Source organism: Diospyros lotus, chromosome 15 (assembly GCF_014633365.1).
Source record: "Diospyros lotus cultivar Yz01 chromosome 15, ASM1463336v1, whole genome shotgun sequence".
NCBI lineage: Eukaryota > Viridiplantae > Streptophyta > Magnoliopsida > Ericales > Ebenaceae > Diospyros > Diospyros lotus.
Genome location: NC_068352.1, coordinates 29,113,872 through 29,128,889, shown reverse-complemented (window position 1 = coordinate 29,128,889; position 15,018 = coordinate 29,113,872). Strand labels below are relative to the sequence as shown.

The window sequence follows — 15,018 nt, the reverse complement described above, 5'->3', positions numbered from 1 at the left end:
TTTCTCTTTTATCTCTCTCCCTTTTTTTTTGCTCGTTTTCTTTTCTTTCTCATCTCTGTCATAACTACTACCTTTGTTGTCGACTTCCCTTCATAGTTGGCCACCCCTCTTCTTTTATTGTTATTAATTGACACAATTTCTAAATAAGTTTCTCAGTCTCTCTTTCTCTCCCTTTTTTATTTTGAGTTTGATAAAACTCAAATTATTTGGATTCAAACCCTTCTTCTTCTTCTTCTTCTTCTTATTCTTCTCGATCTCTAGGTTTTGTCGAAACTTTCATTTTTTTTTTCTTTTACTTTTTCTTCTTATTTTATCTTCCTATTTTTATTCTAAACTTGACATAATCAAATAAATCTAGGTTTTGACAAATCTTTTTTAGTGTTTTTCTTCATCTCTCTTTATTGTGGGTTTTATCAAACTCTTATTATTATTGTTGTTGTTATTATTATTATTCTCTCTTTATTTAACGAAATGCAAACGAATTTGGGTTCTGTTGAACCTTTTCTCTCTCTCTCTTCTTATTTTTTTAACTCTTTCTTTTAAGGTTTCATGGAATAAAAAAAGTCTAGATTTTGAGAGATCATTTTTTTTTCTTTTTCTTTTTTCTATCCATTTTCTACTTTGGGTGGATTTGGGTTTCGTCAAAACTTAGATTGTGAAAGCCTTTCACCAACGAGATTTGTCATCAAGAGTTTCACTTACCCTTTCTTTCTATTTGACTTTTTTTTTTTTCTTTTTCATCTTATTTCTTTTCTTTAAACCCAAATTTGCATGAAATGAAGCCAAGTGATGAATCCAGTTCATCACATGTAGGCATCGTTTTATTTTTTTATTGTTATTTTTATTTTTCAATTAAAGGAGAGAAGAGGGAGAATGGAAAGTAAATTGGTTATTTTGTCTATTTATTTAATAATAGAGATAATTATTACTATTTTTCTAATATTAATTTTTTTTTTTTACAATTTTACTAAATCTCAGGATGTTTTTTGCAATTTACTCTATAGTAATATTAGGAGAACTTATTTGTAGTTTGATTATAATTATAGGCATACTTTTGCAGGGGCATTAAAAATTCAGTTAATTCGGTTCTTAACTGATTTTTTTTTTTTTTTTTTACATAATTGAACCCAAAACGAAAAACAAATTTATGACAAACTCATAGACAAACTGAACAAATACCTAAAAACTAAAAGCCAGCCAGACAGACAAGACAAGGTCCATTCGGTTCAAACATTCAGCTAGATAATATGGGTGCCAAATCCACCACCTACTATGACTAAAACTCTTTGGGCCTAGCCCACTCAACGTAACCCAATTATGAGAGATTCATGGGCCAGGCCCAATTCATACCAAAATTATACAAAATTCTTCACAAAATCCAACATATCAATAATATTTTTTTGCCAAATCTAATTGCAAATTATAAAATAAAAAATAAAAAGAAAAGCCCGTAATCACAAAACTGATCTCTAAAAGATATCAAGGATTTGGGAGATCGCACGGTTGCAAAGTGGACAAGACCCACTATTCAACCATAGCTCCTGAGAACACACCCAGCAGTAGGTATCCCCGCAGAGGATAAAAGCCATACCTTTATTCCTCTCCATGCGCACACAGCACACCGCATCTACTGCCCCCCCATCTCCACCGTCTATATTCCTCATCTTCCGATCCTGGCCGTCCGTTTCCTCCGCCAGCCGCTTCAACGCCCTCAGTGGCATCAGACCCTTCGCCGCCTCGGCGAGGTCGCGCTCAGCAACCAGAGCCGCCGCGAGGTTCATCCCAGAAGAGGCTCTCCCCACAGGAGGCCCATCTGATTCTGTCTCCGGCGCAGGAATCAGACCTGCCAGAGGCTTTTCTAGAAACCTCGAAGACTACTGTCGGTTTAAGATTATTTTCTCTGTTAACTTATAGGAAAAATGAGATGATTGTTCTTCCTTTATTCACTGCAGCTTTGTTAAAAGGAAAAGCAAAGACTCAGGGGAATGAATAGTGAACTGAATTATGTTTATAATCAACTTTTAATATAATAGATAACTTTAATGAATCATTACAAATAAAATGTGTCACACACTACAAATTATCCATATGATGCCAAATTGCATGACCCACCCTCAAACCCCATCCACCCTTTCCAACCCAAACAAACATCCCTTTCTTTTATATGCATTGACTCTTTTAAACTGTTGCAATGGGACCTAGATTTACATTAGCTTCCACGGCTTTCATGGCTTCAAACCTTGGCTCCTTGGCCTGGAACTTCAGGGCAGAATACAGCTTCATGTAGTCATCGAACACGAATTTCGGGTAAACTTCCTTCTCCTGTACTTCTTTCTCAACCACTGCTGGTGCTGGATAGATAACAGCATCATTGCCAGGGTTGTAGAAAGAAGCTATTGACATCCGGGTGCCATCTGTTTGTGCCACCACACGGTGAAGCACGCTCTTGTACTTGCCATTGGTTATCACCTGAAATTGATAAGGTCCTTTAGAATTTTTTCCTAAATAAAGTTTGGTGTTGGTTGAGCTAATGCAACTAGATGGAAGTTATGATTATACCTCAAGCTGGTCGCCAAGGTTGATGACGATGGAATGTTTCATTGGGGGGACCTCGATCCACTGGTCGTCCTTGAGGAGCTGGAGACCACTGACCTTGTCATCCTGGAAGAGGAGGATGATGCCACCAGCATCAGTGTGAGCTCTCAGCCCCTTGATCAGGTCTGCCTTAGGACACGGCGGGTAGTTGGCAACCTTGGTGCCAAAATTAGGACCCTTTGCTCCATAGAAGGCCTTCTTTAGGTATCCTTTCTCTAGTCCAAGGTTTTCGCATAGCAAGTCCAGGAGATACTCTGCTAGCTTCTCTAACCTTTCAGCAAAATCCTTCATGACCCTCCTGCTCATTCAGAGATAGAATTGGAGAAGATTGATCAATGGGATGATCATGAAAGGGCTATAAATTGTGTGATTCTGTTTTTGAAAGAACTAGAAAGAAAATAAGAAAATTTTCCATGCGGGTGCCTTTTTATATTTTCTCCAATCATTCCTTGTCTCTATTAAAGGTGTCCAATCACAGAAGGTTATGACCCTGTTAAGCCATCACCTTCTGCCCCTTCACTGGCTGCCACGTTTGGTGGAAACAGCTCAATATTCAACCAGTGAAAACCATTCTCATTGATCATGTGTGATCAGCTAGAGTAGAGATCAAACAATTCAGTACCTGTATTCCTCGTCGAGATCGGGTAGTTCTGAGATGTTGGACAGGGGGAGATGGCGCAAGAAGTAGGTGCTTTCCCAATCCATGTCTGTAACCTCAGCTTGGACCCCCTCTAGAGCCTGGCTTGCCACCAGCTCCTTGAACCTCTGCTCCATGCACTTCTTGTAGTGCTCTTTTGTCAATCTCTCCACTGTGTCCATTAGCTCCGGAGGAATTCCATGGTTCACCAACTACACAAAACACAACACAAGGACCAATGAGCTCTTGTAGAAATATTACCAGCTATTTGGGCCGCAAAAATGGAGGTGTTTGAAACATAATGAAATTAAGCCTGTATGTATGCTTTTTGCATACCTCAAAGAAGCCCCAGTTCTCACAGGCATCGTTGATGAGCCCCATGGTGGCTGCCCTCTCTTCTCCATTCATCTTCTCCATGTTAATCACTGGGAAGTTCTCCATTGCTTTTCTTCTCTCTTTCTCTCACTCACAAGCACTCAGTATATGATATGATTCTTTGCTAAGTTATTGTTTGCTATTGGTGTGTGAAATATGGAGATATTGGGTGTGCTATTTATAGAAGTGACCTGAATAATAACATGAAGGGTGAAGAAATAATGGTACTGTGCCAGGTTGGGAAGAAAATAGTGCTAGAAGCGAAATTGTATAGAAAATATCATTCTGGTGATATGATCTGCGCGTAAATTCGGCGAAAATACCGTTTTCCTAATTTGAATAAGACAAGTGCGGTTGTATATATGAGGACCCACGGAGTGGACGTTTGGTCCAACTCCACGGCCAAAGACTCGTTGTGCCTTGTTAGACCATCTCTCCTCCAATATGGTGGAACCAATTGGACCTTATTTTTGCCTTCTTGACCATAACTTGATTGGCTGCTTACTATTATCCATTCATGTGCCATCTTAATTATTGTTTTGCGAGAGATGAACCCATGGGAAATTCCATTGCTGTTTCTCTTCTTCCCAATTAGGCATGCAAATTTAAGTTACATATGATCTTTGAAGTTTCTCGGAGAGACTTTGACTGATTGGCAGGCTCATTGCTTTTACCCATGTGGGTATAAATTGTAGTAGCCATGATTACAAACACAATTTGTACAAAGTTTAAGTTGCTTGAAAGTACTAAACTAGTGGTGAAAAGGATTTCACTTTCCATATAATAAGGTTATAGGTGCATGGTGAAATATTTGCAATTAAATCGATTGGTTATGTAATAAGAACTTAAAAGGGTAATTCTTGATAGTAATAGTAAATTTGTTCGGTTATGGTAAAAAAAAGTAAAATAGTTTCGAGTTATTTTTTTTTCTCATAAAATAAAAAATCTCTTATATTAATGATAATTTGTTTGGTTAAATAAAAATGCGGATGTTGAAATAACATTTTTTGTCAAATGTGCTCTTAAAACACATTTTAGACGCAACTAAGAAAAACATTCATCTTTAATACTGTTTAAACAATCAAACATTAAGCTCGTGATTATTGATTTTTCCCTCATCTGATAAGCATGTATTGGCTAATTTATAGAGTCGTGGCAGCCTCTAACTTTGTTGAAATTTAGCATAGATAGAATTGTATTCCCAGTTGAAGGTTTGAGTAGTAAATAATTTGACATCAAAATCACGATTTCCAGTATTTTTTATCTCCTTCTACCTAACAATTCGGATAGGTGCATTTGAAGAGTTATATGTTCTTGACGATTCAAGGTTTTCAATGCCCAAATCAAATATTTATGTTCTTGTTTGGTGTGCTAATGTCGGCTGAATCTTCTCAAAGCCCAATGCCATACCCCAAAAACACTTAATAAATTTGATCATCATTTCATTCATTTGGTTAGACATTAAAATGTTACTATATATCATTTCATTTTCATTTGGTTAGACTCGTGTAAGACTTGCTCGTGAGAGACTTACTCGTGAGAAACTGACAAGAGACTTTGTGAAAAACCGAATGACCTTAGCACGAGTTATTGAAGTTGAGACAGAGTGATCTTACTTTGGAGCCTCGCTTAATACCTTCGAGATACCTTCTCGAAAATTCATGAGTCACTCACTAACAACTATTCGAAAGGCTTTTGAAAGTCAATTCTATCCCCAATGTGCTTGCTTATAAATCTGAAAGAGAGCCTAAAAATGCCCACTAATGGTTGTGGCTCTCCTTCATTTGTCAGTCTTCTCTCCTCTATAAATAGGAGACGATTCTTTTAGCAAAGGGTATACTCAGTACTTTTCTCAAGATATAACTTTGCTTGCTATACTTTTGGCATCAGGTCGGTAATGAGCCGCACCATTTGTAAGCGGCTCGATGTTCAGCTCAATAAAAATTGGTTTGAATTCATTTGTCATGGTAAATGAACTGAACTTGAATTTAACTTTGAAACTCAATTTGTAAAACTCAGCTTGTTAAATCGCGAGTTGGCTCAATTAGAGACTCGTGAACAAGTCTAATTAGAAGTTCATTATTAGCTCATGAAAATAGTCTCATTTATAAATATATTATTTAACATATATACATGTACATACATATCATCATTATATCATTTATTAGATTTAGTAGGGCCAAGAAACTCATTTTTGTTCTGTTCCTCTCTCTTTTTCCTTTAGTCGCATGTTCATATTCTTCTCAACGGTCTATATTTGTTTGTTCCACTTTCCTTTGATGCCTTCCTCTTGCCACCATCTCGCCTTTCGTCGTCAACCGTCACTACGTCTTCCCTTTCTCCCGCCACTCACAGTTGCTGCACAGCCAACCCTCTGTTATTGCCTCTGCACAACCTTCTATTTGATTGTTGGCGAGCCGAGCTTGGCTCTTCAACCAAATTGATGAGCCAACCTCAAGATCAATTCATGTTAACTACGTTTGAGTGGAGCTTCCAAGGTCGACTTGAGCTCAACCTCAAGCTCAAGGCTAAGCTTAGGTTTGTTAAGTTTAGTAAAGTTCAACTCGACTCGATTGCAAGTTTATTTTGACACAAAACTAACTTAAATATCAGAGAGTCTCACTTGTACTCTTAATTAATTTTTTTCTTGCAAGTCACTCACAAATTAGTTACTCGTAAAACTCCTCAAGACACGCTCTCACATAAAGAAACTTATTATTATATTTTGATAATAATAATAATATTATTATAATTAATTAAAAAAACTAAAAAATCCCTATTGAACGGGCCCACGCCCAATGCTTTTCTCGTTTTTCTTGCAAATGAGTCCAATGTAATATTATTGGAATATTTGCTGTAGAAAATCAATCTTCCAAACCTTTGGCATACGTTGTGGAAATTTGAAAAAGACGAGAAAGTTGAACGCCTGCACCTAATACTAATAATCATAATAATGTACTCTTTTGTTAAATCAAAAGAAAGATTATGTCTTACTTTGACTCTCTCTCTCTCTCTCTCTCTCATGTCTCTGTTTGCCTCCACAAGTCATGCATGTGTCACGTGTATAAAAATTGTCTAATCCTAGTTTTATTTTTGAGTAATATATATTCATAATAATAATATATAGTCATCATTAACACGTAACACATAAATACAAAAGACTTGTCAATGCCATAACTTTTTTGATAGAAAAGATTTTGCTCAAAATATCACGTGGTTCAGACTCGTATAATAATTTTAAAAATAGATTTTAAAATGTTACTAATTTATAAAATTAACAATTAAGAGTTTAAAATAAGATTAATTTATTTATTCTTTTACTTAGTATTATTCTTAAATTGTATGTTACTATCTAACCTAAGCATTAGGTGTTACTTTTACAGAAATTTTTCTCTATTAAAAACAATTCTCAAATCACTAACCATTAACCAAATCGAATTTTATTATTAGTGATTTTACGCATGAATTGGAAGATAATTGTTCCCTTCAAGTTTGCAAATATTACACGTTGGGTATAATATTTGGAAAACTTTTTTGAATTTATCTTTTTCTTAAATATATAATGTATGATGATTATTAATAAGAATGTTTTATCTTACTATATGTTTAGTTTCTCCGTCTTGAAGACTTTAAATTAACTAAAGAACGTAACACACGAGGAAGAGAGAGAGATCAACCTAAGAAAAGTAATAGAAAATTCACAAAATATGAAGAAAAATAATTAATTACAATTCTAACAGTAACTATTTGAACGTATACTTTTAAACTTAAATAATTTGATGTATCATAGTTTTCTGTACACTTCTAGAGGACCAAGCCCAAAAACAAAAAAATTCAAAAAAAATAAGAGAGAAACTTGAAAGATAAAAAATGAAAGTTATAAAAGTTAATTTGATCAAGGTCGGCCCAAGGTATAGACCTTACCTAGGGCCCCAAAAAATTTGGGGCCCCCCAAAAAATATAGCGCCCCCAGGGAAAAATACAATAGAGAATAAAGCACCTTTTCCCACCCCGCAAAAAAAATCCCCAACCCCGCCCCCCTCCAAAAAAAAAAAAAAAAAAAAAAAAAAATTATTATCTCCTAAGGTCCCGGGTCTTGGGCCGGCTCTAGGTTTGATAGACCCTAAACCTAGACATGGCCAAAATTGAACCGGACCGGCGGTTCGAACCGGAACCGGACCCGGAACCGGCCGAACCGGAACCGGAACAGGAACCGGACCGAACTGGCAAAATTCGGTTCGGTTCCGGTTCAAGGTTCCGGAGAACCGGAACCGCCGGTTCTGGTTCCGCGGAACCGGCCGTCCCCCCTCCCCCGTGGCCCCCCCTCCCCCCCCCGTGGCCCCCCCGTGCGGCCGTGCACCCCCCCCTCCCCCCTCCCCCAACGGTCCAATTTTGGACCGTTGGCTGCCACCCCCAGCCAACTTTTTTTTTTTTTTTTAAATTTTATAATTCCTATCTATATATACCCCTCCCTCCCCCACTCATTTTTCACACTTTCTCTCTCTCTCTCTCTCTCTCTCTCTCTCTCAAGTCTCAAGCTATTATTCTCTCAATTTTGTCTCTCATTTAATATTTTAATTTCAATTTCTTCAATCTTCTCATTTTGTTATTTATCAATTTATTCAATTATATTGTTAATTATTTATTACTTGTTACTATATTATTTTATCATTATTATATTTTTTTATTATCATACTTTTTTCAAAAAAATAGCAAGTGAAGGTAGAAATTTTGAAAATGTTGAAAATGTTGAGTTTGAATCTCAAAATTTTCAAACACAAGAGAGTGAAACTCAACAAAAGGGAGGTGGAAAAATTTCTACTTCTGATATTTTTAATATTCATTTCAAGAAAACACCAAAAGGAGATGATAAATTTGATGTATCTTGTAATTATTGTAATCAGGTATACAAATTCAAGCAAGGAGGTGGATATGGTACTTTCAACCGATATTTGCAAACAAAGCACCCGCTCAAGGTTGGATTGAGCCGCGATCAAACACAAATATCCGGGTTTGCTACCTCTTCAAACTCTCCTCAATTATTTCATTATAATGAAGCTAATTGTAGGTCTGGTTTAGCTGAAATGGTAGCAATTGATCATTTATCTTTTAGTTTTGGTGAAAAATTAGGTTTTACTCGATTTTGTCAAAACTTTGTTAATCCTAGTTTTAAATCAATTCCTAGAAATACTTTGAAAAGGAATTTGTTAAAATTGTTTAAAAACTCAAAAATTGAATTGATAACATATTTTCAAAACAATAATATTAATGTTTCTATTTGTAGTGATATTTGGAGTGATCATTGGCAAACTCATTCATATATGGGTATTACTTGTCATTGGATTGATGAAAATTATGTTTTACAAAAAAGAATTCTTGCGTATCGATGTTTTGATGAAAGTCATAATGCTGAAAATATTTGTAGATTAATTCAACAAATTTTACAAGAATATAGATTAGTTAATAGAATTTTTTCAATTTCTTTTGATAATGCATCGGCTAATACTGCTTCTATTAATGAATTGAAAAGAATTTGCCAACCAAATTTTGGTGGAAGATTTTTTCATGTTAGATGTGCATGTCATGTTTTAAATTTATGTGTTCAAGATGGTATTAAGTCACTTAATTCTTATTTAGATCCAATTAGAAATGTTATTTCTTATATTTGGGTACACCCTCGAACTGCAAAAGCATGGGCACATTTTTGCACCTCCAATGGTCAAACCCCAAAACGTTTTTCAAAAGATGTCCCTACTCGTTGGAACTCAACTTTTAAATTACTTAATCAATCTTTTGAATATAAAGATTTATTGTGTTTTTTTGCAGCAAATTATATTCCACAATATCCTATTTTTCCAACTATGTGGAATGTTTGTAGTTCAATTTTGAATATTTTACGAATTTTTAATGATGCTACTCATACACTTAGTAGTGTTTATAAACCAACTTCACATCAATTTTTAATAGAAGCAATGAATGTGGCCGGTGTATTAATGGAAAGGAATTAATGTTGAAGAAATTTGTCATGCTGTTTTAGAAATGAGAGAAAAATGGTTACGTTATTATCAATTTATTCCTGAAATTTTTCTTGTTACTATGGTATTTGATCCTAGGTGTAAATTTGATGGTTTAATTGAGTGTTCGTCTAACTATTATTCGTTGTTAGGATTAGAAAACAATGAAGAAATTGATGTGAATATTATAATTTCTAAGGTTAGAACTTTATGCAATCAATTATATGAAGCATATGTTATTGCTCCTAGTAGTGAAGAATCATTTCCATCCATGGCTCCGCATTCCTCTTCCTCCCAACCAATGAAATGGGGTCATAAATTTTTAGATCAAAGGAGGAAAAAACCTAGATCGAGCTCACATTCGGAGCTCGAAACTTATCTAACCACAGTTTTTGAGTTTGGTGATGATACAGGTTTAAATTTTAAAATTTTGGAGCGGTGGAAAAGGCACAAGGAGACATTTCCAACTCTTGCAATTATCGCAAGTCAACTTCTTGCAGTTCCAGCTTCAACTGTAGCCGTTGAACAAACATTCAGTAGTGGAGGCAACATTTTGGACGAAAGAAGATCAAGATTGGCTCCAGAATCATTGGAAGCTCAAGTTTGCCTCGATGATTGGGAAAGAGCTAACATGCGACGTCAAGAAGAACTTATCCATTCATCATCATCTGACGAATGGGTTAATGATGGTTCAACAACGGCGACTTCCGACTCCAATGAAGATGCGTAGGATCCAAGTCCATATTTTATTTTTTTTCACATTTGCAAAAATTAATTACTTGTATTACATTTTTGTTGTAATTATTTTTTAATGAAATTAAGTCTAATTCTATTTTTTATTTTTTATTTTTCACATTTGTAAAAATTAATTACTTGTATTACATACTTGTTTAGTTGTTTTAATTATTTTTAATGAAATTATTACTTATATTTCTTCAATTTTTAGTAGTGTTTTTTTATTAAAAATATGGTTGAGAATATTTATATTTACAATTACATTTAACAATTAAAAATCGAAACCAAACCGAACCGAACAACGGAACAAGGACCAAAATTGAATACAACAATATTTAAAAAAAATTAAAAAAATTCGGTTTGAACCGGAACCGGAACCGTTGACCGAACCGGCTCAAACCGTTGACCGAACCGGTCCAAACCGTTGACCGAACCGGCACGAACCGAAACCGAAACCAAACCGTCCCAAACCGCCCTTGGGCGGTTCGGTTCAGGTTCAAAGATTTCTTGAACCGGAACCGGCGGTTCATGAACCGTGGCCATGTCTACCTAAACCCTTTTGGTCTAAGGGTGGACACCTCCATACTTTGTCTATTGTTTTACAAGTCTCTCAAAGATTCTCCTGAGATTATAAATTTATTTTTATATATATTTTGACAACATAATTATTTCTTAATAGATTATGCTTATGAAAATTTTACTTAAATTTAAAAATGTATTGAGTTCTCTAATCCAATCTGGCCTCTTAATTTCATTCATTACCTTAGCCTTGCAATATAATATTTCTTAATCCTCTTATAATTAAGCTACTCACTTACTTGTAGGGAGTGAGTATTTGATTAGTTCAATGGCAGGTGGACTAATTTGATTACAAAATTAAAAGAATTAAAATGATAAATAACATAATTAAAACTGATTTGAATAGGCATATTTTCAGTTTAACCAGTTATTTTGAATTAATCGAATGGTTACCAGATTAATTGATTTTTTTTTTATCAAAGAATCTATAAGTTTAAAATTGTCCTACCAAATTCTTAATAAAAATGTTCCAACAATTTGCCAACTATACAAGCATACCAAATAAGATAAAGTAACATAATAATTATGGTTCAACAACCTACCAAATTGTAAAAATGATATACAATATAGTAATATAGTAATGAGAAAATTACACTTGATATTCCTAAGATTTGAGATAATTACGAACATTATCTTTGATGTTTAAAATAATGTAACAATTTCTTGTGAGATTTAATGTTGCCTTCAAAGTTTTTCTTTTGTTTTAATTAATCTCGATAAATATTATAAAAATGATTAAATTACCTTATATATAAAATTCTATTTCTCTTTCATCTTTTTTCTCTTTCTTTTTTTTTCATTTCTTTTTCTTTTTTATTTCTATGTCATAACTATTACATTTATTGTCGACATCCCTTTATAGTCAGTCACCCCTAACCTCCTTCTCTTAAGGTCAATCAACACCATCTCTAAATAAATTTTTCATTTTCTCCTACGCTCCCCTTCTATTTTGAATTTGACAAAACTCAAATCATTTTTCTTCTTTCTATTCTCTCTTTCTACGAGTTTCATCAAAACTTTCATTTTTTTTTTCTTATTTTCTCTTCTTATTTTTGTTCTAAGTTTGACTAAATCAAATGAATTTAGATTCTAACAAACCTTTTTTCTTCTTTATCTATTTCTATCTTTATTTTGAATTCTATCAAACCTTTATTATTATTATTATTCTCTCTCACTCCCCTTGACGAATCCCCCAAAAGAATTTGGGTTTTGTTAAACTCTTTTTTTCACTTTTTTTTTCCTTCTTCTTTCCCTTTTTTTGGGTTTTATGGAATCAAAAAGATTTTGATTTTGAGAAACCATTATTCTTTTTCTTCTTTCTTTTTTTTCTCTCCTTCTCCGCTTTGGGTGATTTTAGGTTTCATTAAAACCTAAATTATGAAACCCCTTCACCAAAGAGGTTTGCCAGCAAGGGTTTCAAGTACCCTCTCTTTCTATTTAACTTTTTTTTACTTCTATTTCTTAGGATGTATTTAATAGCATGAAAAATACTTAAAAAAATGTCACATCCAACAAGTAATTAAATTTTATCTTTAGTGTTTGACACACTATTTTTTATAAAATTAAATTCCATAGTATAACCATTAAATCATATTTTCGCCTACTTTTTATGAAAAAATTTATCTGAGAGGAGATAATTTTTATTTTTTATATTATTTTTTATACAAATTAGAAAATATTCTTCTTTCCAAGTAAATGCGATCAAACACACCCTTATTTATTTTCTTTAAAGCCAAATTTGCATTTGAAATGAAGCCAAATGATGTATCCAGTTCATCACACGTCAACAATGAACTCAAGTATTAAATCTAGTGGATTTCATGTAGACATCGATTTATTTTATTTTTATTTTTTAATTAAAGGAGAGAAGAGGAAGAATGAAAAGTAAATTGTTTATTTTATCCGTTTATTTAATAATAGAGATGATTATTGCTATTTCTCTAATATTAAGAATTTTTTTACAATTTTACTAAATCTCAAGGTGTTTTTTACAATTTACTCACTAATAATATTAGGAGAACTTATTTGCAGTTTGATTATAAATATAGGCATACTTTTGTGCGAAGGCATTAAAAATTTAGTTAATTTGGTTTTTAACTGATTTTTTTTATTTATTTAGAGTAACTATATTCATATTCGTAGAGATAAATAACGGCCATATGACAAGCCATATGAAAGTATTTGTCTGAGAAAGATAAAAGGGCACCTAATAAATTTTATTTTTTATATTATTTAAATAAATATATAACACCAATTAAAACATGCATTGTTTTCAAAACTTATGCTCACCCCTAGGCCCTCTACCCGTTGGCAACATTGCTAGATAATATGGGTGCCAAATTCACCACCAACTAGAACTCTTTGGGCCGGGCCCAAACCAACCCAATTATGGTAGATTCATGGGCCAGACCCAACTACCCCATATATCCAAAAATTTCATCATACCAAAATTATACAAAATTCTTCACAAAATCCAACATATCAATAATATTTTTTCGCCAAATCTAATTGCAAATTAAAAAATAAAAAGAAAAGCCCGTAATCACAAAACTGATCTCTAAAAGATATCAAGGATTTGGGAGATCGCATGGTTGCAAAGTGGACAAGACCCACGATTCAACCACAGCTCCCGAGAACATACCCTGCAGTAGGTGTGCCCGCAGGGGATAAAAGCCGCACCTTTATTCCTCTCCATGCACACGCAGCACACCGCATCAACGGTCCCTCCATCTCCACCGTCCATCTTCCGCCTCTTCCGATCCTGGCCGTCCGTTTCCTCCGCCAGCCGCATCAACGCCCTCAGTGGCATCAGACCCGCCGCCTCCGCGGCGAGGTTGCGCTCGGCCGCCAGCGCCGCCGCGAGGTTCATCCCGGAAGAGGCTCTCCCCACAGGAGGCCCTTCGGATTCTCGCTCCGGAGCCGGAATCTGACCTGCCAGAGGCTCTTCTAGAAACCTCGCTCGGAGACTACTGCCGGTGCTCCTCCACGACGAGGACCCACAGAAGCCGATTACCCCCTTCAATCCCAGCCGTTGCTTCAGCTCCCTCCACAGCCCTCTCCCTCGATCCACACCGTCCATTCCCCCTTCAGCTCAGATCTCCGATCTCCCTTACAGAAAACGAGAAACTAAAGAGAACCCACATTCCAAAACCACGTCGAATAGTGGAAAAACGCAGATCGGAGAAGCTTCTCCTCAAAAAGCAATCAAATGGGCGGCCATGGATTTTGATCCAAGAAGGCTTGGGCTGTGGAAGAGCTCACTAAAAGGAAGTAGCTCTCCCATTTTAAGGACAACGGAGCTCAAAAGTCAAAGCTTGATTTGATCGTTGGGCTTCTTTTGCTGAGAAAATATGCCAATCTGAGGGCGAAGTGGGGCCTTTGGCTTTGGAGCAGCTTTTCCCACCAGCCGAATCGAGAAAGTGTTGTGTTGATTACAAGATTTTGAATGTTCTTTTGGTTAGCAACGAGGAATGATTACAGGGATTAATGATTATGAGTGCGTGATTAGGGGCTGTTATGGATCTTGTTGGGGTTGTATTCTTGCGAGATTGGGCCACGCATTTGACAATGGAATGCTTGGGATTGGAATTATAATGGGAATAAAGTTGGGAGAGATTTTTAATCATTGTGATCACATGCTAATTGGCCAACTTTTTGTGTCATCTGTTTGAATTATGATGGAGTTTCGCTGGATCCTCTTGTCAAAACCACATTTTGGGACTAGAAATTTTCAGATTGTTTTTGTGAAATAATCCGACTCCATCATGCCATGGTTGGGGGGTTCAATTTGGTTGAAGATGAGTGAAAAAGATTATTATGATGGTTTAGGTTGTGTAATTTCTGTAATAAGGAGCCTCAAATAAAATATGAGCCTTATATGATCGCAAAATTATAGATTTTTTTTTTAATTCAAAATTATCACAATTTTTAAGAAATATATGACCCAAAAAAGGATTATATCAAGTATTGATTAATAATTGTCTAAATTGAATTAGAATTGTTTAGTTTCTCTTAAAGTGAGTCGTTTTGGAGTTAATTTTCTTGTTATTATGTTTTATTTGTTTATCACATCTCACAAAAGAA

General features: G+C 35.0%; 3 protein-coding genes across 3 annotated transcripts; all 3 read right to left on the bottom strand.

Moving 5' to 3' along the window:
* Positions 1-1,469: 1,469 nt before the first annotated feature.
* Positions 1,470-2,125, bottom strand: LOC127791704 (uncharacterized). The gene is made up of 2 exons (XM_052321682.1): positions 2,113-2,125; positions 1,470-1,858 (listed from the first exon to the last, which is right to left on the bottom strand). Exons 1-2 carry the CDS (start codon positions 2,123-2,125, stop codon positions 1,470-1,472), a joined length of 402 nt encoding a protein of 133 aa, XP_052177642.1.
* Positions 1,987-3,786, bottom strand: LOC127792128 (1-aminocyclopropane-1-carboxylate oxidase-like). The gene is made up of 4 exons (XM_052322497.1): positions 3,569-3,786; positions 3,218-3,444; positions 2,560-2,893; positions 1,987-2,469 (listed from the first exon to the last, which is right to left on the bottom strand). The coding sequence occupies exons 1-4, from the start codon at positions 3,671-3,673 to the stop codon at positions 2,179-2,181; spliced, it is 957 nt and encodes a 318-aa protein (XP_052178457.1). The 5' UTR covers positions 3,674-3,786; the 3' UTR covers positions 1,987-2,178.
* A 9,354-nt stretch (positions 3,787-13,140) lies between these two features.
* LOC127791474 (uncharacterized) lies at positions 13,141-14,495 on the bottom strand. The gene has a single exon (XM_052321376.1). It carries the CDS (start codon positions 14,012-14,014, stop codon positions 13,493-13,495), a length of 522 nt encoding a protein of 173 aa, XP_052177336.1. The 5' UTR covers positions 14,015-14,495; the 3' UTR covers positions 13,141-13,492.
* Between the last annotated feature and the right edge of the window lie 523 nt (positions 14,496-15,018).